We start from the raw sequence: 27,405 nt of genomic DNA on the forward strand, positions 1-27,405 counted from the left end.
CAAGCAGATGGGTTCACTGGGTTCATGTGAGCGGCAGCCACCCTGTAGACACGCAATTCACGTGAGCTATGGCTTTCGTAACATCCATAAAGGAAGGGAGACTAAATATAATCATTGCAAAGGGAGAACACGTTTGGGGAAACTTTGCGTGGCTTGCGAAGCTTGTTTATAAGCTATGGCTTCTATCGCCACCAAGCGGTAAAGAGGCGTACTACAAGGATTGATAGAGCAGAAAATGAATGGATGAGTGTTTCTTACGGAGGTAATGTTAGTACGCTGGCTGACTTTTTGTGCAACATATTTGGACACTGACAGCATTTGTGCACCACCACAATTGATTTGAAATGAAACAATTAAAATGTAAAATTGTGGACTTTGGGCATTAATTTAAGAGCTTTTGGTACAAATTTCTGCTAAAATTTTACCTTGGTTTGCGTTCGTCCGTTTAGTTAGCGTGCAATATCTTGGGTCATGCACCCAAGATGAAATCTTGCGATGCTTGCACGTGATCGCATAATGCATTGTGGGCCACGAGCGCAACTTTTAGGACAACAGTGCATATCAGAGTTGCTGCTGCCGGAGAGAGATAAGCAACGTCTTCAATGTATTCTTTTATGTATTTTACATGAGTCAAATTTGACAGCAGCACTATGTTTTTTGGTGAACAAATTGCTGTTATATGTTTGTTGTCCTTTTTTTTGTCCAAGGGTGTCCACTACTGGTCAAATTATGTTAAATGTTCATTTCTCCATTTCATATGTCATTCTACAATTGGCTGGCAACCAGTCCAGGGTGTACCCCGCCTCCTGCCCAAAGTCAGCTGGGATAGGCTCCAGCATACCCCCGCAACCGTAATGAGGATTAAGCAGGATAGAAAATGAATGGATGGATGAATGTTATATATATGTATATATTTATAATATTAAATTAAAAAATATATCAAAGTGACCCCTGCCTTCTCGCAGCTCTTGGTGGAAAAGATTTGGACACCCCCGGCATATGGTATGGTTTATTTGTTTGTACAAAAAGTAGTTGGAAGAAACTGATCTAATTTAATACTAACCGTTTCTTCTTATCGTTCACTGATCATTTATTCCCACCGTCTCCTTTAAATCTCACACTTATAGTAATTCATGTATTTACATTTAGTCTTTTAAAGTTTGTTCACTTCCTGTGTTTGTCACCATTTTTTAATAGTGAGAGAAAAACTAGAGAATGTATAGCAATATATAGACAATTTATGAAGGAATGAACTTATGGAGGAAATAATTTAAATTATGAGACACTCAATAGTTTCTGTTTTGGGGGTAGATATTATTTTGAAGTCTTCCATGAATTCTGATTTTGTCTCCCTCTTTAGATTAGCTATGGAACTGCAGAAAAATACTCTACCAAATCAAGTCAATGTTGCCCTCAAGTGGTGGCAAACAGTTTATGCACCATCATGAAAAACTGCAATATTTCTTGGTGATTTCATTTGAAGTAGCAGACCTGCATGTGTGCAACCAAGAAAAAACTGCTTATTGCAATATCAGTCATATTTGAAAATGTGTGGCATTCAATTTGCAAAGAATGCCAAAATCAAGAAACCAATTCAAGTCCACACTCACGGTTTTGAATGTTTTTTTGTCAATGTCAAATCAAAAATAAAGTTAAGTCCAGCAATTAAATGTAAATTATTTATGTGGTTGATTGGAAAGGATTGTTCCCCCCTCATCATAGCACAAGTCCTGTGCATAGGAAATTTTATTTTAGGATAAAAACCACGGTAGTAAATTGTTTTCGTTTACTGTTACTTTGCGGAAGTGTTCCCGCCCCCGCGGATTGTTCCGATTTCTAAAGGTAGCGCACCCTTTCTGCGTGGCCCCACGTGCCTCATAAAGCTCTGCACAAAAACATCACGAGTGTCTGCCACAAATACAGCACATGGTCCTGGCTGGCAGCTGCTTTTGCAAGCGGACACGACCCAAGAACCAACTTCCGAACTCGGTTACAAGCCTTACACTTCAGTAGAGCAGGTCACTGTGAGATTCTAACATAGTTGAAGTGAATTAGCGCGAAGACTGACAGAAAGCACTTAACTGCGAATTTGAGGGCTTTTGAACAAAACTAGATCTCGATTAGTTTGCTGCATCAACCAAGAAGCTAGCATGTCCACAAACCAAGTTAAAAGCTGTCCTATCCCCACCAGGGTGCTCACCCTGAAGGACTGGTCTCAGCTACCCGACTGCTACAGCCAGACTCCCGGGGGTACTCTATTCTCCACTACGCCCGGAGGTAAGAACGGTAGAAATGTGAGACGTGTCTCACAAATATTAAACATTGAAATCTTAAACATTAAATCTTAAACATGAACTGAAATCTTCAAAGTGCAACCGCGTGATGGAAAGTTTTGCTAAAAACATACACGAGCACAAGTTCCCGCGAGATTTTAGCCAGAAATCACGTTAAGTCTCCTTTGATTTATAGCGCACGTGCTTTATACTGTTACCTAGTTAGCAATTGTTAAGTGTGGGCTGCAAATCAAGAGTAGATTCAGGGCCATTATGTTCGATACTTGACACTTTTTATATGGAATGTGAAAGATTTTGTGATTTTTGCCCTTAATTTCTTGATTGTTGTTATAATCAGACAAAAACAAGTGACAAAGATTTTAGGCAGACACAAAATATTTCAATAAATAAACAAAAATAACGCCAACAGTGCAAAATAACAAAAGCAAAAACTACTATTTCATCCAAATCTCCCCCCCCCCCTTTTATTTGTGAAAATAAACAGAAAACCTGAGAATATTGATATATTGGTATCAGTACTGTGGCTATTTGGATCGATCCACTCACTCGTAATTATCCACTTTTGGCAAACAAAAAATGTTAATTGTATGTAACATTTGAACATTATCAAAGTGTGTGCATGTGGAGTTCCCATATCCTCTACTGTTTTGTGTTTCAAGTAGCCATATATATCCCAAAGTATTATTTTAAACTGAACCGAAATTGACTTTGAAAATAAAAATGTGGCCCCTCTACTTATCAAATGGCTTTTTTACACAATGCATTCACAGTAGCCAATGCTTTCTGCTGTTGTAAACAGGATTTGTCCCTCCAGTGGCGTTAAAAGAGGGTGTTTATTCTGTTGCCAGGATGGCAAAGTGATTGGCTGCATAGAGGCTGGAGAATGTCCTATCCCTGCACACTTTTCTGCTCTGCATTTCAGGGACGGAGAACATTTTGGACACACTAAGAGAAAGAAATGTTCAGTGTTTCTCTAATGCATACAATTAAAAAAAAATGAAGAAAATCATTTGAAAGAAGTAGGACTAGTGTAATGGCAATTTTGATCTTTTAACAGTATTATTATGCTCTAACATACGTGTATATGCCTTTGTGCTTCTGCTAATATACACACATTCAATTCTGTGAGTTACTGAGCCCTGACATACAGTACTGTACATAATATGGTACAGATACAGGAAATGTTGTCACGTTTCTCGATAGCGGCCAACATTTCTTACCTTATCACCCCCCCTTCTGCTCCCATTCCCTTTGTCAGAGTACTGTTATTACATAACATGTTTTTCCGCTCGTGGACAGACTCATCAGATGTACAGAATGGGTCAAACTCCACTAAAGAATGACACGAGCAGCTGATAGTCCCTCGTCTCTGACATAAACAGCATTTTATGGCTCAGTGTGTTGGAAGTTGGCCTATGTCCAACTCTTGAGGCACTAAAAACATGCTAAAATGTTGTAATCTTTGACAGTCTACAGGTTTAATGTTAGAACTTTGTTGCTAGAAAACAAGAAGGAAGTGAACATTGGATTACACAGCAGAGAATGTTATGTTGTTCATAGAAAAGCTACAGCCAAGCCAACATCTCAGCCATGTGGCTTTAATCTCCATGTGTCTTTTTGAAGAGGGAATATTATGTGCTCTGATTTCCTAGAAGTCACCCTAAACCCCTCCCCTCTGCACTCTCATACTAACATAAACACACACACACACCCTGCTTCTACAATTTGGGTTTCTTCCACTGGGGGATTACGGTTTTTAACTCCTGAAAATGTCCCATCTGAGCCAGTACAATCCCTGAATGTATTTTACATTCTCTGTATTTAATACTAAAAAGTCAGATTTGCCACTTGGGGAGGAAAAAAAAACAAAAAATAACTTAATTTTCTCTCATCAACACAGGTACCCGGATCATCTATGACAGGAAGTTTCTGTTGGATTGCAGAAACTCTCCTCTCGCCCGCACCCCGCCATGTCTCCCCCAGATCCCAGGGGTAACGTGCCCTGCAACTCACACTGTGAGCAAACTCCAGGACGTCAAGGAGGAGGTCGAAGAGGAAGAGAAGGACATTGCGGGTAAACAGTTTGTAAAATCAACATTTTCCCATAGATAATACTGCATAATTGCTTCTAGTTGTTGAGGCAGAGGTATGTATTTTCTGGCTTTGTGAACCTGTTGTCCCCACCCATGTCATTTAACGTGGTTACATACTGTACAAGTGGTGTGACTTGTTATGCCCTTAACATACTACATTAGCTGTGCCATGCAGAGCTTTGGGGCAGGAATCTCAACACATCATTGTAACGTGTCACTCGAGATGCCTACTACGCGTAACTAGGAGCGTCGAACCTCATGACAAAAAGGCCCACTTCTCCACCATTAGACAAACACTGCATTTTAGAAAAAAATTACAACTTAAGATACGTACAGTACAAACGTACAAACCCCCTTTTCAAAGGTGTTATGATCTGGGACCACCAGTGAATAGTGAAAATCATGAGTAATCATGAGTATATGAATATACAGTGTGTGTGTGTGTGTGTGTGTGCGCGCATACTGTATATACACTCGTGATCAAAATCTTAAGACCAGTTGAAAAATCGCTAGAATTAGCATTTTGCACATTTGGCTCTTAATGATGTTTTAAGTAGAGCTACAATATGCAAAAACAAGAAGGGGGAGTAACAAAAAAGCATTTTGAAAAAGTAATTTATTGAAAGCAACAAACTGAAATAGGCTGTTGATCGGCTGATCAAAAGTTTAAGACCACAGGCTCTAAAAGCTACAGTCTGCTCAAAATGTTCATTTTCTGTCAGGCATTCACTGTCATGCCCTCCTGATGGATAAAGCTAAGAAGCTTTCTCTTTTTGAACGTGGTCGGATTGTCGAGCTGCATAAGCAAGGCCTCTCGCAGCGTGACATTGCTGCTGAGGTTGGGTGCAGTAAATCAGTCATTCTACTTTTTTTTTTTTTTGAAAGATCCTGAGCATTATGGAACAAAAAAGTCAAGTGGTAGACCCAAAAAAATCACACTTGCGCTGAGCCCGAGAATCCAGTTGGCTGTCCCTCAAGACACAGGGCGATCTTCAACCTACATTAAGGCCCGCACTGGTGCCGACTGCAGAGCAATAACCGTCAGACTGCATCTGCGGGGGAAAAAGGAATTCAAAGACATCGTCTCCTTCAACGCCACAAAACTGCCCGTTCAGACTTTGCCAGGGAGCATCAAACATGGGACATTGAAAGGTTGAAACAAGTTTTATTCTCTGATGAGAAAAAATGTAACCTTGACGGTCCAGATGGCTTCCAACGTTACTGGCATGACAAGGAGATCCCACCTGAGATGTTTTCTACCCGGCACAGTGGAGGGGGGTCCATCATGATCTGGGCTGCTTTTTCATTCAGTGGAACACTGGAGCTTCAGGTGGTGCAGGGTTGTCAAATGGTGGAGGCTTACATGCAGATGTTGCAGCGGGCATTCTTCATGACTGAGGGCCCTCGTCTGTGTAGTAACAGCTGGGTTTTTCAACAGGACAACGCTGCAGTTCACAATGCTCGCTTGACGGACTTCTTCAGGGAGAATAACATCACTCTTTTGAACCATCCTGCATGTTCCCCTGATTTAAATCCCATAGAGAACATTTGGGGATGGAAGGAAAGGGAAGTTTATAAAAATGGCCATCAGTTCCAGACAGTTGATGCCTTCGTGAAGCCATCTTCACCACTTGGAGCAATGTTCCCACTAGCTTCCTGGAAACACTCGCATCAAGCATGCCCAAAGCAATTTTTGAAGTGATTAACAAGAACGGTGGAGCTATCCATTACTGAGTCCTACTGAGAACTGTTCTGGTTTGGAGAGTTTTTTTTATTATTATTATTATTTGAGAGATGGTCTTAAACTTTTGATCAGCTGATTAAACGGCCTATTTCAGTTTGTTTTTTTCAATAAATTATTACTAAAATTATTAAATTATTACTTTTTCAAAATGCTTTTTGTCTCACCCTCGCTTCTTGTTTTTTTTAAACCTCATTAAGATCCAAATGTGCAAAATGAAAATTCTAGCAATTTTTCAACTGGTCTTCAGATTGGTGTGTGTGTGTGTGTGTGTGTGTGTGTGTGTGTGTGTGTGTGTGTGTGTGTGTGTGTGTGTTTGACCACAAATCCGCAAATTTGCGGGGCCGTGTGATGCTGAATCACGAATGTGCGGGGCTCCACTGCAGCTGTAACATGTATCACTACCTTCTTGTGGATGGAAATTGGTGTGCAAATACTAGTATGTTCCTATATTTATTCTGCATGAAGGAATTTAGCCAAGCATACTGAACATACCGATGAACATACCGAATATATGGAACCGCTGTTGCTAAATTAAACACGTACATCATGTTTTTGTTTACTTTTGACTTGAATGCTCGAGGTCTGATCCGTGAAGTTCCAAGGACCTACTTTCCAGCAATGTGGAATGCAGCAAGTACATAGGAGGGGCTTTCCTGATCAAATAGACTGACCTTACTTCTATTTAGCAAAAATAGCTCCTCACTAATTTTACTGTAATTCTACAGAAAGCCAGCATGTCTAATCCTAAGAGAGCTCTGTAAATAAGGTTTTCCTGGCAGTGCAGCCAAAGGTTTTGGCTGAAGGGCAAGTTGAGACAGCAGTTTATCATGGGAAATGGCAGCCAAATATTGGTGTGTTGTCCTGTCAGAATAGTCTTGAAGATGAGGCCTCTGCTGTGTCATGTTTAAATGAGTGTACACAGACTGTCCAAAGTTTGTGGCTGTGAGGGTCGGACCCTCTCAGTATTTTTGTCTTGTCAGCTGTGAATGGACTGATAAGTTATGTGGGCTGTTTGCATGTCTGTGTTCCGTTAAGGTGTGGTTCCTCTTGGGGCGGGTGCAACAAGCATGAAATGCATGTACTCTTGCCTGATTTACATTTTTTTTTTTCCTCCCCCTTTTCAGCAGACGACAACCAGTTTGAGATGGACATCTGAGTTTTACCTCCTGTGGAGAGTTACAATTCAAACACCTCCACGGTCAGTCTTGACCGTAAAGCATTGCAATAAAGATTTTTGTTCACTTTTTGTTTATTTTAAACAAAGGCCGTGGAACCAAAAAGATTGGAAGCTGAGAAAACTAGGGTGTTTTTGACCCTAAAAAGTGTGTTTCGCTAAGACACGGCACCAAATGGTTCAATTGCTCACTTGAGCTGGAGCAGGATTTGGTGGGGGAAAAACAGACACACAGTCTTGATTTCACTTTTTATATCTTTTGTGTATATATTACAATGTATAATGTAGCTTTTTTAAGTTGGATGATTACATTAAGAGATGTAAAATCAGCCTTTTCACTGCAGGCATGTTTCCTCTTTTGTTTTTTTTCCACCCCTTGTATACGTATAAGGCACTGCAAGTGTCTCCTTTCTTTTGGGGGTCAGGGCCTGTTGGAAAACTGCCCAGACTGTTTTTTTTTATGGAGAAAGGGATTAAATGTGAGTAATTCCAAATAAAGGCTGTTGAAAATGTGTCTTGTTTTTGTATGTCATTTATACATGCTTTGCGTATACTGGAGCCATAATATGTATACAGTATATTTACTCAGTGACAGGAAGTTGTGCTAAGGAATATCTTGTGTAATGGAAGGTCATAAGCCATAAGAAACCTACATACTAAGCAAGGTAATGACTTGCATAAATGCACTGTTTTTCTTCATTTATGGAGTTGGTCCCTGAGGCACTTTGAGACATGCAGAACTTCACAGCGGAAGGACCCTAAGTTTTTAGTCTCCAACTGGCCTCTAAAGTATGCACACCCGCAAGAACTAAATCACCTTGAACAAGTGCTGTATAAGAAAGTCTATGGTTCAGAATCAGTTAAACGGAGCAGCATTATACTGAATTGTTTCTAATCAAAATATTGTGATACATTTTGGTGAATAGCTCACGGAAAGACGGCAGCGTAATATGTCTTCTAACTGGTAAAACGAAAAGGTTGTTATTGCTATGTTCCACGGCCCCCAAACTGCATCAGCTGGTTGGGGTGGGCACTGATCTGTAGATTAGGAGAGGGGCTGGTCTTGCGGAATGAGGGCAGCTGCAGCCTAAAGGATGCACGAATTGCAACTCGGCAGTTAGAGGGTAGGGTGTGGCACAATTTGGTATTTAACTGTGATATTTGATTTTGTAGTAGTGAGCATCCTTAAATTATGTCAGTCTTTGTGGCACTGTTGGCCTCTTCAATATATGAGTATTCATGTAGGCAGCTGTTGATTAAACTCAAATTTCTAAACTTTTCAGGTCAACGGACCCTCAGTAGTTGCTGCACGGTAAAGCGATTGTACAAAGTAAAGTTTGTTTATACGGCAAATACTGGAAGCTGACATTATCTAAAAGCCGCACGGTAAGGATTACTTTAACGTCACTGAGCGTGTGGTTTGTGCACACTTTTTGGAAAGCGTGCCTGTTGGCCGCGTGTGCACACGTGAGAGCAATCTCATGTGCCAGGTAACTGAAACGTGGATAAAGTCCCTCCGCAAGTGGAGGTATGGGCAAGAAAAATACATTAAAAAAGTTGTTTTTTTTTTTGCATAGTTCTGTGCATGAGAAAGCATGTTTTCATCTTCTTGGTGGTCCATACAAAATATATTATACATCCACAAAGCGACAAAACACAGTATTGCCTCATATACCACTAGAAAGTGCAATTGCAATATAAAATCTCAGCTAAAAATGAGTATTATTGTTGCTGGCTTCTGTTTTAGAGCTTATCCATGTACTGTAGTGTAAGGCAGGCGTAATCCAAAATAAAAAAAAAAGCTTATCCAAGACACTGACACATGGGTTTGCCAGTAACATTTTGGACTCCTGATATAAAATTCCTCATCTTGTTTGTGGAAAACCAAATGGTCACTTAGCTCGGCTGCTACACACTCATTAAAGTGTTGTTGAGTGAAGTGTTGCCCTTGCATCACTGTAAACAACTTCACTTCAGACTAGACACTCCCATCTCCCTGAGTTTAAAATGAACCGGAGTAAACTTGCTCCATTGCCCTTTTCCAGAGTGAAAATATCACCCTTTTTCCTTGCCACCTCCCCCTCTTCCCTTCTCTCCCGCTCCAGTTTCTGTGTTGGAAGGCTGCATTGAGAGGGGTTGGTCGACAGGCTCTATTTTTGTCCGCTGCTCCTGTTCAAGGTGGTGCAGGATCATTGCTGGGGTGACGGTGTAAATAGACACTCAAACACACGGCCTGCTTCTGTCACAGAGAGGAGAATTCAGGGTGGGAGGCCCACTGCATGTTTGTCCCATGCAGAAACACACTAACCTACAGTGTGTGCACTGTACTTACAGTTGAAACCAGATCGAAGTTTTCATTCCTCACCATCTGAAATTAAATCAGACTAAACTTTTCCTGTTTTAGGTCAGTTAGGATTACCAACATTATTTCTATTTGCTAAATGCTTTTTTAAAAAAATCACTTTCTTCATAATCAAAAGTTTCCATACACTGATAAGTTAACAACATTTGAGTTAGTCAGAGGCACCTTGGTGCGTGTATTTTAAGGCCACACCTCAAACACACCGCTTCCTTGTTTGACATTATGGGGAAATCAAACGAAATCAGCCAAGATATTATATATATATAAAAGAATTGTGGTGCTGCACAAGTTTGGTTCATGCTTGGGTGCAATTTCCAGATGCTTGAAGGTGCCACGTTCATTAAGTATAAACAACATGGAAATGTCCAGGCATCACACTGCTCAGGAAGGGGATGGTTTCTGTCTCTCAGAGATGAACATATTTTGGTCCAAAATGTGTGAATCAACCCCAGAACCAAGGCTAAAGACCCTGTGAAGATGATGGCTGAAGCTGGTAAGAGTGTGTCATTATCCACAGTCAAACGAGTCTTGCACTGACAAGCGCTAAAAGGCTACTCTGCCAAGAACAAGCCAACAACAATCCAAAAGCAACATGAAATAAGACATGTTACAGGTATGTACACAGAGACAAAGACCCTAAGTTTTGGATACATGTCCTGTGATCTGATGAAGATAAAGTGGAACTGTTTGGCCATAATGACCAATGTTACATTTGGAAGAAAAAGGAGGCTGTGTCTACACCCTCCCAACTGTGAAATAAGGGGATTGGCAGCGTCATGGTGTGGGGCTGTTTTGCTGCAGGAGGAACTGGTACAGTTGATAATATACTGTAGATGGCATCATGAGGAAAGAACGTTATGTGGAAATATTGAAGCAATGTCTCAAGCCATCAAATGGGTCTTCCAAATGGACAGTGACCCTAAGAAAAACAGTCACCAAGTGGCTTACGGACAAAAAAGTCTGGATTGTCAGTTGGACTGACAATCACAAAGCCCTGATCAAACTTGTGGGGTAGATTTGAAAAGGCGTGTGTGAGCGAGGCGGCTACAAACCTGACTCGCCTACACCAGGTCTGTCCGGAGAAATGGAACTCAATTCCAGCAAACGATTGTGAAAAGCTTGTGGAAGAATACCCAAAACACTTCAACCAGCTCATACGGTTTAAAGGCAAGACTAGCACAGGAAATGTTTGTCAACTTTTGACTTGCAGAGTGTTTGATATACCTCGCAGCGCGTGTAAGACCTGTGTTTTAACAGCTGCTGCCAGACGACATATTGCTTCATGTGTCACCAGTAATAGAAACTTTCACTGACATATTTTCCATGGATACATTTAACTGTAAACAGAGCTTAGATTGCATACAGTGTGCCAAATGTCAATCCTCCTCTGACTAAAGGATATCTCTTTTATTTTTGGTCGATAGTAGATAGATGTTGAAGGTCCATCAATCATCTGTTTTTCATGGCAAACTTGTTTAGCGCGACGCTTGTCTTACCTTTGCGGTTTTCTAACTTAGTTTGATATGAATGAGGGCCGCTTTTTATGTTAGTCCGTTGTGTGGGGTTACACTGAAATGATGTTGACCAGAAATAATGATACTTTCCCTGTGACTGACCCATAAAGTGGACATGCAGGTGAATTTCTGACCAGGTCAGCATTTCGCCCCCATCGCATACTAGATCATGTACAGTAGATGCGATAATTGCAAGGTAAGATGCACTGCAAGGATTAAGTAGGGACGTAACAGCAGCTGAGCATTAAAATAATCATTTCATTTATGGTTTTATACCAGCACCTTTGTACACGCATAAAAAGAAATGGAAAACTTGCACGTACTGTAATTACAATTTGGATAATACACTGGCTCTACGTGAGCTGACCTGATATAAATCAGTCATTTGGGGGTCACTCTGATATTCTTCACGCGTGGGTTTAAAAAACATGCCAGAATAAACCCAATGTAGGTAAGATATGCTAAGTAGTTAAATAAGTTGACTACATACAAAATAAAGGCCGATACATTTTACTTCTTTTTTTCTTCTAAATGTTTAATGAAATAATTTATTTATTTTTTACATAATTTTACAGATTTTTTTTGGCTTGGGGATTACTTTTTCAGTTTACTCAACTACAATTTTTAAATTACAGTACTTCAGTACTTCTCCTTTTTTTGTTTTTACATCACAGCAAACAACGTTTAAATACTTCTTTTGTGTGGCCCTAATCATCCTTGCAGGATTTGTTCAATGTTTTTTTTTTTCCAAATGGCATGTGGGCTGGCCTTTGAGCAGCAACTGCTGCAGATCTTCTGCTTTCTTCCATTCTGCTCTCTGTAACTTTTTTATTTTGGTTTCTGTATAATGCATCTGACCAAACAGCCTGTCCCATGGAAGTAAATCACTTTCATAAATAGTTTATATATTCATGGCTCAACATCACCTGGTTAACATGACATGAACACAGTGTATTTTCTCTTGTGGTTAATCATAAGATTAGGTGATAAATATGTATATGATCTAACAGTACTGAGGAGCTGTTTTAACAATCTAGTGTACATCGATATATATTGACATGGTCACGTCTCGTCACATATCTTTGCTCTGGTATTACATTGCTGATTAGATACCATCTTTTCCATTTAGGTACCACAGTCAGTGGTGGCTGTCATGCTGTGCCTGGCCTGTATGCCCCTGTAGTCATAGTGCTGATGTAACATCAAGTCATATAGACAACTTTGGCTCGTGTTTCACAACCTAGTCTCCCAGACTCTGTGCAGTATACATGCATTCCTGTGCTTACTTGTCAGTATAATGTCAAGGAAACTCAAAACTGACAAATTGACATTCAAAAAGATACATAATGCTCGCATTGTAATGCATGCTGCCAAATGAATGGACACATTTTATCTGTACTACCCAACTGTTAAGGTTGCATGAAGGCTAATGTAGACTGGGGCCATGCTGCCATCTGTTGGGAAACAAGTGAAATTACACTATGCTGACAAAGCACAGGCTCGACTGTTATCTATAGCCTACTATCAGACATTACGGCTTGTAGTTTGGTAATATTGGCCTTCTATTTGTAGATACACAAGGTGACAAACTAAAGTTATTTGTCACCGCTAAATGATTAAAATTAATTAGTCACTTATCTGGGTTATTCTTTGTGGACTTGGTGACGTAGGCTTTTTTTTATGTGTGTCAGATGATCAGGAGTCACACTTCTCCCGTCCCACTGGTCATCACTCTGGCCTCTTATTGGACGATGAGGGTCGCACTAGCCAATCATATATTTTGTTTCTCACACTCTTTTTTTTTTTGCCTTAGTGACGCCACGTCCCGCTATACGCACTGGAAGCTTTGCCAGAGAAAGGCTCGTTCACTGCGGTGGAAATACGAGCATAGGTAACAGCCTACAAGGACGTCTTTCATCAAATAAACAAACCACCGCAGCTGTTGAATTCAACTATTATTCACGTTAAGGTACGTACAGTGCATATAGTGTCTGTTGGGTTTTTGTTTTTATACGCCGAGTCATTCCGAAGTTTGGTGTGTTTACTGAGTGGGGCTGGGCTTTGGCCTACAGGTGCACTTTAACGACTTCCTCAAAATCCCATTATACTAATGTAGGATTTCTACAACTACTACTGAATTAAGAGATAAACCCGAATACGTTGCTAATAAGGTTAATCCCTAGAAAAAACACAAGCTAACAGTAAACTGTTATTTACATCTTAAATTGTCAATTGTTTTTAACTAATTGCTATAAATCAAATAGATTATTTAAATCATGTTAAACGTGTCCGTTCCGTTTGTATTTAAAATGCTTGTCGTCACTGGACATCACCACTATGTCAATTTACCGGTATATGTTACATGTTATATGTCATTTGTTGATCTTTTGTAAGAGCTTTGTACATTATATAATCACCCTCATATGGATGTGGAAGCAAACTCAAGTATGGCGGCTTAACAACAGAGGAAAAACAATGACACTTTTGCAAATGATTAAACTCTCTTTCCATAAACATACAGACACACCCTCGCTAATCTGAAACTATTGACGCTCAGGCTGCTTGATTCTGGAAAAAAAAATGTGAATCACGAGTTTTCTTGCTTAGAATTTACATTGCAACACACACAGACACTAGTATCATAATCATTAGACTCCTCCTTGTCTTGTTCTGCTGTGAAAAAAACCCTGGTCTTTCTGCAGTCCTTCAAAGGGATGTCCCAGAAGGACAGTTTTAATAAGAATTAATAGAAAGACAAAATAACCAAGCCAAATACATGGCATGCTTGCAATTCTCACTGGGCACACACAGTGCAGCGTGAGTCTTTGAGTAAAATGGCTATGACTTCAAAGATGCCGTCTTCGCAAATTTTCACACAGCCATAAAGGTCAGTTCAGGTCCTCTCGATTTCTTAACTGATGGGCACGGACTGGTTTGCCGTGGGGTTGCAGGGCTTAATCTTGTACTTTTATTCTGACGGGATTTTTTATGCAGCGGGGTGTCGTCTATTAAAGGGACAGTTTGGATTTTTTGACATGATGTAGTGCATCAACAGTGACCCATTTGGTTCCGTGAGCCCAGTTCTGGTTGGATTTCAGTGATGAGGAACGTTGTTCCGGTTAGTTGCTGGGGGCCCTTAAGTAAAGAGTTTGGCTTCTCAAAACAATATGCGTTCAAAAGAGCAACGCATTTGCATCGCATCGCAGCCATCTTGTTTACATATGTGTTCGACAATTAATTTGTAGGACAATTATTGTGTCGTATTCTTATCGTGACAGGCCTCGCTATACCTCAGACACACTGCTTCCTTGTTTGGCATTATGGGAAAATCAAAAGAAAACAGCCAAGATATTAGGAAAAGAACTGTGGAGCGCCACAAGTCTGGATTTGTCTTTGGGTGCAATTTGGATGCTTGTAGGTGCTACATTCATATTTTCGAACAATTATCGGCAAGTATAAACATTGCAATGTCAAGCTATCATACTGTTTAGGAAGGCGATGGGTTCTGTGGCCCAGAGGAGAATGAATTTTGGTCCGAAATATACATATCAAACCCAGAACCAAAGCTATAGACCATGTGAAGATGAAGGCTGATGCTGGTATAAGTGCTAAGAGGCCAGAGATTACAGTTTGCAAACATAGACAGGGACAAAGCCCCCGTTTTTTGGAGACATATCCTGTGGTCTCATGAAACTAAAGTGGAACTGCTGGCCATAATGACCATCGTTTGATCTGGAGGAAATAGGAGCATGCTTGTAAACCGGAGAACACCATCCCAACTGTGAAGTATGGGGGTGGCAGCATCATTTTGTTGGGCTGTTTTGCTGCAGGAGGAACTGATGCACTTCACAAAATAGATGGCATCATGAAGCGAGAACATTATGTGGAAATATTGAAGCAATATCTCAAGCCAGCAGCCAGGACGTTGGAAATGTGAAACGTGAACTCAGGAGGAATGGGCCAGAATTCTAGCAAACTACTGTGAGACGCTTGTGGAAGGACACCCAAAACACAAGTCATACAGTTCAAAGGCAATGCTACCGAACACTAAGGAAAATTGTCGGGAAACTTTTGACCGTGAAGAAAGTCATAAAAACTCTCTAAAATATTCTCTCTCTCAAAATTGCAGCGTTTGGTAATTAACTGACCTAAGACAGAGAAAGTTGACGTGTATATGGGCGTTTCAGTGTAAATTAGCATTGAGCATTTTTTTAAATGCACTTCATTTATGTTGAATGCCACAGAGAATTAATTTTGTATTTTCTGTAAGTTATAACTGACATGCCTTATTTCCGTGTCTTCAGTTTATTTGTATTGTATAATTGTATTTGTTATTTGTACAGCTGTATTTATTTTAAGTTGATCACTTTTACCATTTTAAAAAGTGATGCAGACAGGCACCTGATATTTTGGAGCTTTTAGCTGCTGAAACATAAAAAAAAATTATATTATTCGACTGTAATGAAACCATTTTCATACTAAATCGATTTGAAAGAGTCAAGTCAAACATGGCATGAATTGATTACACTAGAGCTGCAACAATTTAATCGATGAATCGATGGTTAATCAATTACCCAATTAATCGACAACTATTTTGGTAATTTATTAAACGTTTATTAATTTAAATATATACTCTAGTTTCAACCTCTCAAATGTGAGTATTTTTTTATTTCCTGAATCATCCATGAAAGCAGACCTGTTATCTTTATGTTTGTGCCAAAACAAGATATTAGCTTTGACTTTAGAGAAACAGTGATGGACATTTTTGTCTCTTTTCTGATATGTTGCGTACCCAACCACTAACTGTAGGTGTTTGCTCGGCCTGACCGATTACTCCATTAATTGAAACAACAAGCTTGAGATTAATCGACTAAGAAAATGATCATGATTGTATTTTTGTGTACATTTATTGTTTTCCTCAAGCTATTTGACAAACATTAAGATGTTGTATTATTTAACATGATTTTAACAGAATATTCAAGCGGCAACCTGGTGTTTGTGCAATTATTTGCCAGTTCAAACCTTGTATTTCTGAATAAAGAGGTGGAAATTAAAAATGTGTGTTTTTTAAAAATCCAATTCATCGATTAATCGAAAAAATAAGCAACGGCTTATTTATTAAAATAATCATTAGTTGCAGCCCTAAATTACACAAGGTAAAAATTAAATAATGCTCTTGGACACAAAAAGTACTACGCGGATCATGTCCTCCGTATTCAGTTAGAAGTGCCAACTTTGTTGTCATGTACTGTACTTGCATCTCGCTGCCTTCAGGTGAAACAAAACAAGTCATTAAGCGTTGTTCTCCTGCTCCCAGAGCACCGTTACCATAGTTACATTGCCTCGTCATCTGTCAGCAGCACTGGAACATATTGAGGTAAAAGGTCAAATGTTCTCTACGAAATCACTAATTGACGAACTGAAAGCAGGGCATACAACAGTTTCTCTTTTTGCGTTGTTAACACTGTACAACTAATACTTTTACTTCATGTTTTTATTGCAAAAAAAAAATACTTTTGACTCTAGTAAAGGCAATTTGCTTTTCCAAAAGAGATATTGTTAATACTGTACAACTTATACTATTACTAAGTGTTGTAAAAAGAAATACTTTGACCCTAGTAAAGGCAATTTGCGTTTCCAAAACAGATAATAATAAGTCATAAAGACACTGGTCAACGAGCATTGCGTGCTGGAACTTTTATAATACTGACGCCACATCTTTACTGCTGCCAGGAAGTGTAATATGGCTACAGAGGCTCAGCTAAAAGCAGTTGTGTGTTGTTTAGGTGTTTATAGTGTACATATACTGAGTGAGGGGCCGAGGTGCAGGTTTTTTTTTCTGTTTTTTCAGGTTTTTTTGTTCTGCATGAGAAAATCTAGCGTCAAATGTTTTGTAAGTTCCAGGTCTGGCTAGGCGGGAGCCATTAGCAGTTTGTTGGGAAATACACCTCCTCCTCACAAGGTCTGGAGTAAAGCAAATAACCCGAAGATATTGATTGGACCGTCTGAAAGTAGCTTTGCATGTCTTATGCATTACACACACGCGCAGACACACACACACACACACATTACACACACACTGGGTTTCTTTACCTGTGTAACCATGCAAATGTCAGCCCTTGTCTGCTTAGCATTTCTCTTTCCCATGGTGAATGTGATTAGCCTCTTGCAGCCAACTGTGACTGTAGTTTCTTTATTTGTGAAGCCTATGTGAACAGCAAGATAGCTGCGCTTATTTGCTAGGTTGTGATTGATGATTGGATCACATGACATTCCCAACGTAGTTTGACAGTGTGGAGAATATGCTCCGCTTGTTCAATGAGACTACAACAGGCATGAAACAGGATTATGGATTCAGGAAAACCGCTACTGCTGTCTTGTGGGAAAGAGTTGCATCATGGCTTTCAGAGAGGATTGTGCACTTGTGCAAAGAATCCAAAGGAAGTCGTTACGGGGTGTGGCTCTAGAGGGCAAAGTGCAGAACACAAACAAATGCATCTGTCGTAAAGTCAGGTACTGTGGCAATAAGAACAATAAGAAAAGACGATCACGGTCATCTTAAACCACGATGTTAACTGATATTGTTTTAGTCCTACAATCAATATACAAAATGCACTGTGCTGTTAGGGACACAGTTATGTGTAGGGATGGGGCTGATCCGATCCAGTATCAGTATTGGATTCCGATACCAGCGTAATTCATGTATTGGACATTGCCGATGATACCTGTGAAGATTTCTGATCTGTCAGGCTGAGTGCTTTTTGTGTGTGTGTATGTGTGTGTGTGCGCGCGTGCGTGTTGCACTACATGTGTTGAGACAAGACAGCCGCGTTTGCTGATGTCACTTCCAGCTACATTGGCTGATATTCTTTTGGCGTATCGGATTTTTTTTCAGGCGTTATGTTTTTCTGTTTCAGGTCATTCCTGAAAGATGAATCCAGACCAGCCGCCCCCATACCCAGGCCCGACGGCTCCAGGCTACCCAGGCCAGGGCCCAGCCCCGCAAGGGTACCCACAACAGGGTTTTCCCCCACAGGGTTACCCTGTTAACATGCAACAGCCGTCATACCCAAACTACCCCCCTGGACCAATGGGCTCCGGAGGTCCCTGTCCAGGACAGGCACCTTATCAAGGATACCCTGGACAACCACAGTATGGCTGGCAGGGTGGGCCCCCTCCAGGACCCATGTATGGTGAAGCTCCTAAAAACACAGGTGGGTGGTACAACAGGATGTTTATTTAATGACAGGATTATTAGACCTCTAATGAAAATCTCCTACACATTATGTCAGTTGCAATTACACTTGACACAAAAGGACAATTCTGTTTGGCATTTTACACATTGGTACCCCACCTCCATGCAAGCCATAAATAGGACAAGAAAATGTGCTTTGCTAATGTGGAGCACGGAAGGTTAGGTTTGAATAGTTCACAGTAGTTTGTCTTCCAACAACACAGTAGAGAGCCTGCAACAATTTAAGTCACGGTACATTGTCCACCATGTTCTTGCTATCCCTATGCAATTGCATGAATTGTGTGTGTGTGTGTGTGTGTATGTGTGTGTGTGTGTGTGTGTGTGTGGTAAAGTCAATTTCAGGGAAGTCAATCTCCTCCGTCAGTTGTGCACTCTTGTCACTCATTTGCAGCTTCCTTTGATGTGCATGTAACCGATTGGCATATTGCTTCATCAAAGTGTTTAATGTCAGGGTCGTGTCAGTTTTTACAGCTTTAAAGGAAAACTGCACCTTTTTAAAAAAAAAAAAAAAAATTTGGTCATCATCCACAAATATTATGTGAGACATGAACCCACGTCTTTCTCTTTTCTGTGCGTTCTAAATATATAAAAACAAACTTAAAAAAAAGGGCAGCTCATCAATGCACGTAATGGGACACACCTATTCCACCTACAAAATCCGATATTAAAACACCTCCAAAACCGTTTTATCATTTTATATACATAGTGTAACCATGTAGTAACAGGTACATTCAAGATAACATGTAATACTTACAGAATGTTGCTGTACTTTGGTCGTTTTAAGCATTCCCGGAACTTCCTTCCTGGGCACACTGATTTCATATAGAAACAAACTTTTCCAAACTCAAAAAGAAGAACACAGCAGCAGTGGCGGCAGGTCCAAAGTGTACCGTTACCTTTTGTTAGTGGCCTGATGCGCGGTGCTGACGTGCTATGATTGAATGTGTGGTTAGGCTAGTCGGTAGCGGGCTAGTAGCTAGCCAGTGTGTTGTAGCGAGGTGTCACTACGCCAGTAAAGTAGTTATTTTGCGTACCTATGTTAATAACAATAACAATGTCACTGTAGCTCGGTTAATAGGCAATTCACATTTTGTAAATGGTGCTTTGTTGGCAGGTTTTGGAGTTTTTTTTCAGACGGCTTTATAGGCGGAATAGTTGCAACCCATTATGTGCATTCTTAGCTGTCTCTCTTTAGCTGTTTTTATATCTTTGGAACGCGCAGAAAAGAGACGTGTGTTCATGTCTTACGTAAGGATTGTGGATGAAAAAAAGACAATAAATAACCTTGCCATGTTATGTATACCAAGTCTTGTTTTATCGTCTTCTAAAAGAGAAGTAGCTAATATCGTACATACAGTAGCTATCAACAAGAGGAGTCAACTTCAGTGTCATCCTTGGCATCAGATCAGTCAGAGGAGGCATAATCCTGTCACGTCCCACCCCCTTGCCTCAGTCCGCCACACTTGCTGGGAAAGTCATCAGAGTCTTTTGTCCTAAGTCTCCTTTTGTTGCACATGCCAGGGTTGTATTGCTGTTCCAGTCTCTCTTCTGGATGACCTTCCTGCAAGCGGCCATTTGTAGCCACGACATGAAGTTTGGTGAATGGCTTGTCCTTGCATCAAAAGTGCGATACATCCAGTTTTGAGTAGGTCAAACAGCGATTCAGCTGTCTTTACGAAAATGACAATGCCGGCGTTTTTCAGGGTACCCAGAACGCCGTCTTTATGGGGAAGAAAGGCTGAAATTATAGCCCCTGTGGATAGCACCTAAATTTTTTCCATTAAAAGAATGCCATGTAATATTTTCCCATATCATAATTTTTCTAACAAAAAACTAAACAAGACTCGCTTATTTGAATGTGGTTGTTTAACTTCCTTGTTTATAGACATACAATGGTGTGAAAAAGTGTTTGCTCTCTTCCTGATTTCTTATTTTTTGCACGTTTGTCACACTTGTTTCAGATACATTCATTTTCTGTGCCACTAGCCCTCATTAGGGTCACGGGGGTATGTTGGAGCCTATCCCAGCTCACTTTGGGCAAGAGGCGGGGTACACCCTGGACTGGATCGCCAGCCAATCGCAACGTTTCAAATCATTAAAAAATGTAAATATCAGTCAATGACAACACAACTGAAAAGAAAATGCAGTTTTTAAATGGAAAAAAAAATCCAAACTTATATGGCCGTTGATTGCCCCCCGTTAAAACATCACTGAGATTAATTGAGATCTATCAGTCAGGAAAAGGTTATAAAGCCATTTATAAATCCTTGGGACTCTAGCAAACCACAGTGAGAGCCATTATCCACAAATGGCAAAAACATGGAGCAGTGGTAAACATTACCAGGAGTGGCTGGTCAACCATAATGACTCCAAGAGCGCAGCTACGACTCATCCAAGAGGTCACAAAAGACCCCACAACACAAAGAACTCACTTGCCTTAGTTAAGGTCAGTGTTCATGACTCCACCATAAGAAAGACACTGGACAAAAACAGTCTTCATGGCAGAGTTCCAAGACGAAAACCACTGCTTAACAAAAAGAACATTAAGGCTCGTCTCAATTCCCCAAGATCTCCAAGACCTTTGGGAAAATACTCTGTGGTCTGACGAGATGGAGGGTGAAAAAAAGAAATTAGATCTGGCGTTAAAGTAAGGCCACATTTCAGAAAAATAACATCATAGCAACAGTAAAATATGGTGGTGGTAGTGTGATGGTCTGAACTTGGGTTTTGCAGCAAGATAAAACACACAAGCAAGTCTACCTCAGAACGGCTGAAGAAAAACAATATGAAGACTTTGGAGTGGCCTAGTCAAAGTCCTGACCTGAATCCTATTGAGATGCTGTGGCATGACTTTAAAAAGGCGGTTCATGCTGGAAAACCCTCCAATGTGGCTGAATTACAATTCTGCAAAAATGAGTGGGCAAAAATTCCTCCAAAGTGCTTTGAGACTCATTGCAAGTTATCGCAAACGCTTGATTGCAGTTGTTTTGCTAAGGGTGGCCCAACCAGTTATTAGGTTCAGGGGGCCATCACTTTTTCACACAGGGCCATGTAGTTTTTTTTTCCCCTTAATAAAAGCTTTCATTTAAAAAACAAAAAAACACATTTTGTGTTTGGTTGTATTGTCATTGACTAAATTTTTAAATTTGTTTGATGATCTGAAACACATAAGTGTGACAAACGTGCAAAAAAATAACAAATCAAGAAGGGGGAACACCACTGTATGTTTTTAAACTCACACTCTTTCTCAAAAGTTCCCCGTAATTTAGTTTCCCATGCATGCTCTTACCCATTCCCCCCCCCCCAAATGATTATTCACCAGATTTCCCATATTCACAAATGTCACTTTGAGTACACAATACTTGAGGTTGTCACCCCTAATCTGTGTTGTTCACTCGGGCACAACTAAGAAAGCCTAAGACGCGATTTTTACCGCGCATCCAAATTGTTCACTCGGGCACAATTGGACTAAAGGCAGCCTGCACTTGAAAAGGCTGAGAAGATCGGCGAGGATGCTTTATCAACTCAACTCCAGCACATTTTCTTGAGTTTTATTTCACACTTCAGCTATTTACAGGAGCTTGCCAGGTTTGGTTGATAACCTTTTGAGTCAAAGAGGAATACTATCAAATTACTATTCAGACTAGCCACTGTTGTACCATGAAGCAACAATAGTTGTTACATACCAGTGGTCTCTGCAGTCTTGTCTCGTTACAATCATTTAAGTCGTGGCCTCTACTAAATTTACCAATTATTTACTCTGTACAACCACCTAGCATCATGTAATGCATGTCATATGTACGTCACATACTGTAGATCTCAAACAAGTCAATTTTTCATCAGATTTTTATCAGAGATTTGAAAGACATGCATTTTTCCAATTGTCATACTCTTTGATGAACGCACGTATGGTCATGCGATGCTCATTTTTAATGATATATTCTCAAATAAGCCAAATTCGACGGAACATTGATCAAATGTGCCTATGGGAGATATTACAAAGTTTAGATTGTTACCTAATGCTCAAAAATGGTTTTTATTTCAGCATTCTCACTGTGCAAAACACATAGTTCCACTATGATGAGAGATTCCAGTGGTAATGATGTGGGGGGGGGGATCCAGATCCACATCCACATCCATTCAGCCAAGGAATCCCACTTCTGACACCAAATTGTTGTGGAAAAAGTTTCATCCTAACTAACAAAGAGTGCCTGAAATAAAGACAGAACTAGAGCAGTTTATTATTCCCTTGCAGACGGCTCAGACAAAATGCAGAGTGCATGGCGGTCTGCAGATGTGTGGCTTCCTGACAGCAATCCTTCTACTCCATTGCATGCAAATGAAAGGAAAAGTTCAGTGGAATGCAAGATGTACTCCGATAAAAGAATTCAAACTCTAGAAAAAGCTATCAAAACTAATTCAAGTCATGTGATACCTCAGTTAGACCTGTAAACTATAAATTGTCCCACCGCAATCTTCAGAAGGCACATAAGAGAAAGACGTGTGTTCATGTCTCACTTAAGTATTGTGGATGGGCAAAATTAAAAACAAATAAAAGTGCAGTTTTCTTTAAAATGTTGAATAATCCCTTTTGATTTGTCATTTATATGCATTTACAATTGTTTTATCCATGTAAAACTATAATTGTGAAAATGTATGTAAACTAAGGCAACATTTTTCCGTAAATCACGCCAACTGGGGCGTACGCTAACCAAAGTTGTACTGTTTTGAAGGCACATTTTTCTGACACAAATATAAGTGAACCCCCCAAAAAAATGCACACATTCTGAGTGCTGGGGATAAAACTTCAGCTTTTTAGCTTTCAAAAGAGGCCAACCATGCCTTGACACATCCATTCCTTACAAATAATTTGGGTATTTTTAGATACTTTAGCCCAAAAAAAAATCCCATAATGCTAAGGGGTTAAGATGTTCGAAATTTCTACTTTGAAATATTTCTTGGAGACAACTGAACTGAATTGTTGCCATGTTGGAAGATTGAATTGTGTCAAGGTGGAACTATCTGTGACGAGCATCCTTTGGCTTATTCATTATTAAATAATCAATAACCACTTGAGTCTAATCATATCATTTCAGAGGTCGGCCTTTACGAGAAGTTCTATGGTCACTTCATTAGCTGTCACCCAGGTGACAGTCTGTAGTGTCTTCAGTCAGTGCACCTGTTCGTTCAAAGCCGCCTGAGTTTTTCTCTTCTTCATAAATGATTCATCACGAATACGCAGGGATGGAGACGTGTTCATTCAGGTTTGTTGTCTAACTTGTACATAGACCAAACACCTGCTGGTAACTGAATCCTACCCCCGCTCTCTTTTACCTGAGTTCTACAAACTAATTGCATACGGCCAATGATAGCCCAAAGCAGAGCTCGTGTTACTTAACCGTGAAGTGTTTGCCGTTACTACAGTGACATTCCTCCCTTGATTTACTTGAAGGGGATTCCCAACAGATGACGGTTAAAACTTAAACGTACCACTGAAGACTCTTGACTTTTTGAGAAGAAATACTAATGACTTCACTTTCTGTCCCCCAGTGTACATGGTGGAGGACAGGAGAAGAGACGACTCATCAGACACATGCCTGACAGCCTGCTGGACAGCCCTGTGTTGCTGCTGTCTCTGGGACATGCTGACATAACAATGTTATGTCCTCAGCACCTCAATCACCTCCCCCTTAGTTCCCTGCTTCTGTGCCTCAAAACACTTACCAACCCCTGCCCGCATTGGCCTTAAACCTCGCGCCCCCTCTCAATGTTGCCTTCATTTCTTTTAACAAATCTTTTCCACATGCTTCTTTCCTGTATTTTTTTTTTTTTTTGTCGATGTTAAGTCCTCAGCGCCAACTGACTGAGCCACCCGGTCCACACGCTACCATTGTAGCAGCTTGTAAGTGAGCTTCAAGACCTACCCTGAGGGTGCGTTTACACGACAACAATGTTTTTTTTGCCGTATGTTTTTGACAGATGACAACATTGTAAGACAAATCCGCTTTGACACAAACCTGCAAAAAAATGGACTGAAAACACTGCATTATGCATGCCAAGCCAGTGGATGGTGATACCTCTTTGGAAGAAAAACTGTCTGAATGCACACTAGCAGCTTGACCTTTCGATCTTAAACCCAAACTTATAAGTACATGTACTCTTGGCTGATGTACAATCACTACTACTACTACTACTACAGGCACATACTCATCCATGCAAAACCTTTTTTTTATTAGATGACCTTATACAGTGTTCACACTGGAACACTTGTAATTTTTGAAAACTTCCACTTGAATTGGTTTGTGTTTGCAGCTCCAGAAGGTTGTCATCTTAAAAGAGTAAATGGATAAAAAAAAAAACAGTGTCGTGTAAACTGCTCTTAATTTCAGGCTTTCTGCAGTAGTCTTGCACCACACCTCAGTCCAACATGGCAGAATGCACCATCAAGACAATATGAAAGGCGCGTGCACACACGCACACACACACACACACACACCCACGCACGCACACACACACTACACTTGGCTCTCAGGCTCATCTCATGTGAAGCTCTTCAGCACTTTATGATGATTACCTCTGTTTGTACTTCCTCACTCCCGTCTATCCTTCCATCCTTTACTTGCGTTCTTTGCTCCAGCTCATCTCTTACTTGACTTTCATTGGTCTCCCACACGTCTATACGCCCTGGGTGGTCTTTAAGGAGCTGACATTTGGAATGTTTTCCCTTCCCGCATCGTCTTCAGGTGAAATCACATCACGATGGACACTTTTTACTTCTAGCAGATAAACATTGAATCTAATGGTCACACATTTCTTTCTCCATTGTGATCTATATATCACATTATTATTCATGCATTAGAGATTGAACTGAAGATAACAGACCATGTTGTGATCGATAAACCAAATGACTTGTTGAATGCCTGTTTGCTTTAGATGAAAATCTGACATTAAAGTAATTTATTCCCATCAAATGAAATGCTGTGTTTATTTGAAGGGTACAACAAAGTGAATGAGAAGTGCGTATCAGGGTGAATGAACGAAGATCAGTGACGTGCGGTCAGGGCAGGAAGGTGAGAAATGAAAAATGAAATAGTATTTGTCTAACTGTACAAGTTACAAGTCTGTACAAGTCCAAGCGTTAACATTTTCTCAAGTAAAAATAGCTGAATTTGTACGTTTCCTGATAAAGTGAGGCTGCTGAGAGCGTGCCTGCCTACTGTCATTTGGATCATGGAACCCGTTTGTGTTTGTCAGCATGTCGCCAATAATATAATGTTGCAGAAACTATTGTAACTATTTAGTCAGTTCCTTTGATCACACCAAGTCTTCCAGGTCCTTAAGCAGCAAAACAGCCCCAGACCATCACACTACCACCACCATATTTTGCTGTTGGTATGATGTTCTTCCTCTGAAATGCGGCGTCACTTTTACGCCAGATGTAACAGGACACACACCTTCCAAAAAGTAAACTTTTGTCTACTTTTGATTATTTTCCCAAGGCTCTTGGGGATCATCAAGATGTTTTCTGGCAAAATTGAGACGAGCCTTAACGTTTTTGTTGAGCAGTGGTTTTCGTCTTGGATCTCTGCAATGCAGGCCGTTTTTGTCCAGTGTCTTTATGGTGGAGTCATGAACACTGACCTTAACTGAGGCAAGTGAGGCCTGCAGTTCTTTGGATGTTGTGGGGTCTTTTGTGACCTCTTGGATGAGTCGTTGCTGCGCTCTTGGGGTCACTTTGGTTGTCCGGCCACTCCTGGGAAAGTTCAACACTTCCATGTTTTTGCCATTTGTGGATAATGGCTCTCCCTGTGGTTTGCTGGAGTCCTAAAGCTCCTAAAGTTTATAACCTTTTCCAGACTGATACATCTCAATTACTTTCTCATTTGTTCCTGAATTTCTTTAGATTTCGGTATGATGTCTAGCTTTTGAAGATCTTTTGGTCACCAATTTTTTTCTCCCTTAATAATACAAAGTTTCATTTAAAAACTACAGTTCAGTTGTGTTGTCATTGACTAATATTTACATTTGTTTGATGATTTGAAACATTTAAGTGTGACAAACATGCAAAAAAAAAATGAAGGGGACAAACACTTTTATCACACCACTGTACATAAAATAGAAAAAATATAACAAACTTCATCAACAAATGTGTAAAGCTTTTACCCACAGGCCATCAGGCTTCTCAACGACGCACTCACACACGCCGCACGCAACACACGCACACACTCATAGCCCTTTATTTGTATTAATGTCTCTTATGTTGTTGTTGTGTTGTTGCTTAATTTATTGGTATTTATGTTTCTTCTGTTCTTATTCATTTTCTTGTGTTTTTCTTTCTTTCTTTTTTGGGAGAATGAACAGAACAAGAATTTCATTGCATAGCAGAACCACCAGTTTACTGTGCATATGACAATAAAACTCTTGAATCATAAACCTTATCAAGTGCCATTTCAAGGTTTAAAAACCTCCCTGTTTTGGCCTCTCTCTCCTCCTGTCCTCAGATTTTTTTGTCAGAAAATCCAGAATGGTATTTTGTTGCATTTGATTTTTCCATACTGAGATTGCAGTTTTTCACCTTCATAGATTTTTTGCTTGACAATGCTTCAGGGGAAAAAAATGGGCTCCTTTTATGCCCATAACAGCCAATGACAGAGAGGTAAGTATTCTTTGCATCAAGAAATGGTACATTGTCATTGCATGAAGGTCATTTTGCTGCAGAAGGTACGGTTCTTCATATTGTACCAAGGAAGAAAGTAGTCAGTCAGAAACTATGCATACTTTGCTGAGGTCATTTTCACACCTTCAATGGCCATAAAGGGCCTACCAGCTCTCTCCTAATGATTCCGATCTGAAGCATGACTCAGCCACCTCCTTGCTGACATCACAGCGTTGCTGTGATATGCTGGCCATACTCTACTTCATCCATCCGGACCACCCAAGGTTGCACCTTGGTTGCATCAGCAAACAGA

The 27,405-nt window shown here is 40.2% G+C and overlaps 2 protein-coding genes across 3 annotated transcripts; both read left to right on the forward strand.

The window, feature by feature from the left end:
• Positions 1-1,889: 1,889 nt before the first annotated feature.
• eif4ebp3l (eukaryotic translation initiation factor 4E binding protein 3, like) lies at positions 1,890-7,811 on the forward strand. 2 transcript variants are annotated; one of them, XM_054791961.1, is made up of 3 exons: positions 1,890-2,277; positions 4,195-4,368; positions 7,259-7,811. In XM_054791961.1, exons 1-3 carry the CDS (start codon positions 2,151-2,153, stop codon positions 7,285-7,287), a joined length of 330 nt encoding a protein of 109 aa, XP_054647936.1. In that variant the 5' UTR covers positions 1,890-2,150; the 3' UTR covers positions 7,288-7,811. The 2 variants fall into 2 exon arrangements, with proteins under 2 accessions (XP_054647936.1, XP_054647934.1); XM_054791959.1 differs by having other exon boundaries at positions 1,891-2,277; positions 7,256-7,811.
• A 5,183-nt stretch (positions 7,812-12,994) lies between these two features.
• LOC129190369 (cysteine-rich and transmembrane domain-containing protein 1-like) lies at positions 12,995-24,940 on the forward strand. Its single transcript, XM_054792999.1, has 3 exons — positions 12,995-13,150; positions 18,099-18,395; positions 23,987-24,940. Exons 2-3 carry the CDS (start codon positions 18,113-18,115, stop codon positions 24,088-24,090), a joined length of 387 nt encoding a protein of 128 aa, XP_054648974.1. The 5' UTR covers positions 12,995-13,150; positions 18,099-18,112; the 3' UTR covers positions 24,091-24,940.
• Positions 24,941-27,405: the final 2,465 nt, after the last annotated feature.

This window comes from Dunckerocampus dactyliophorus, chromosome 11, assembly GCF_027744805.1.
Source record: "Dunckerocampus dactyliophorus isolate RoL2022-P2 chromosome 11, RoL_Ddac_1.1, whole genome shotgun sequence".
Classification (NCBI taxonomy): domain Eukaryota; kingdom Metazoa; phylum Chordata; class Actinopteri; order Syngnathiformes; family Syngnathidae; genus Dunckerocampus; species Dunckerocampus dactyliophorus.

What these genes read in the sequence shown, in the direction of transcription:
- LOC129190369 (XM_054792999.1), top strand. Translation starts at nt 18,113, where the DNA reads ATGAATCCAGACCAGCCGCCCCCATACCCAGGCCCGACGGCTCCAGGC. An exon ending in TGAAGCTCCTAAAAACACAG is followed by an intron (nt 18,396 to 23,986) that starts GTGGGTGGTACA and finishes TCTGTCCCCCAG; the next exon opens with TGTACATGGTGGAGGACAGG.
- eif4ebp3l (XM_054791959.1), top strand. Translation starts at nt 2,151, where the DNA reads ATGTCCACAAACCAAGTTAAAAGCTGTCCTATCCCCACCAGGGTGCTC. An exon ending in ATTCTCCACTACGCCCGGAG is followed by an intron (nt 2,278 to 4,194) that starts GTAAGAACGGTA and finishes TCATCAACACAG; the next exon opens with GTACCCGGATCATCTATGAC. An exon ending in GGAAGAGAAGGACATTGCGG is followed by an intron (nt 4,369 to 7,255) that starts GTAAACAGTTTG and finishes CCCCCTTTTCAG; the next exon opens with CAGACGACAACCAGTTTGAG.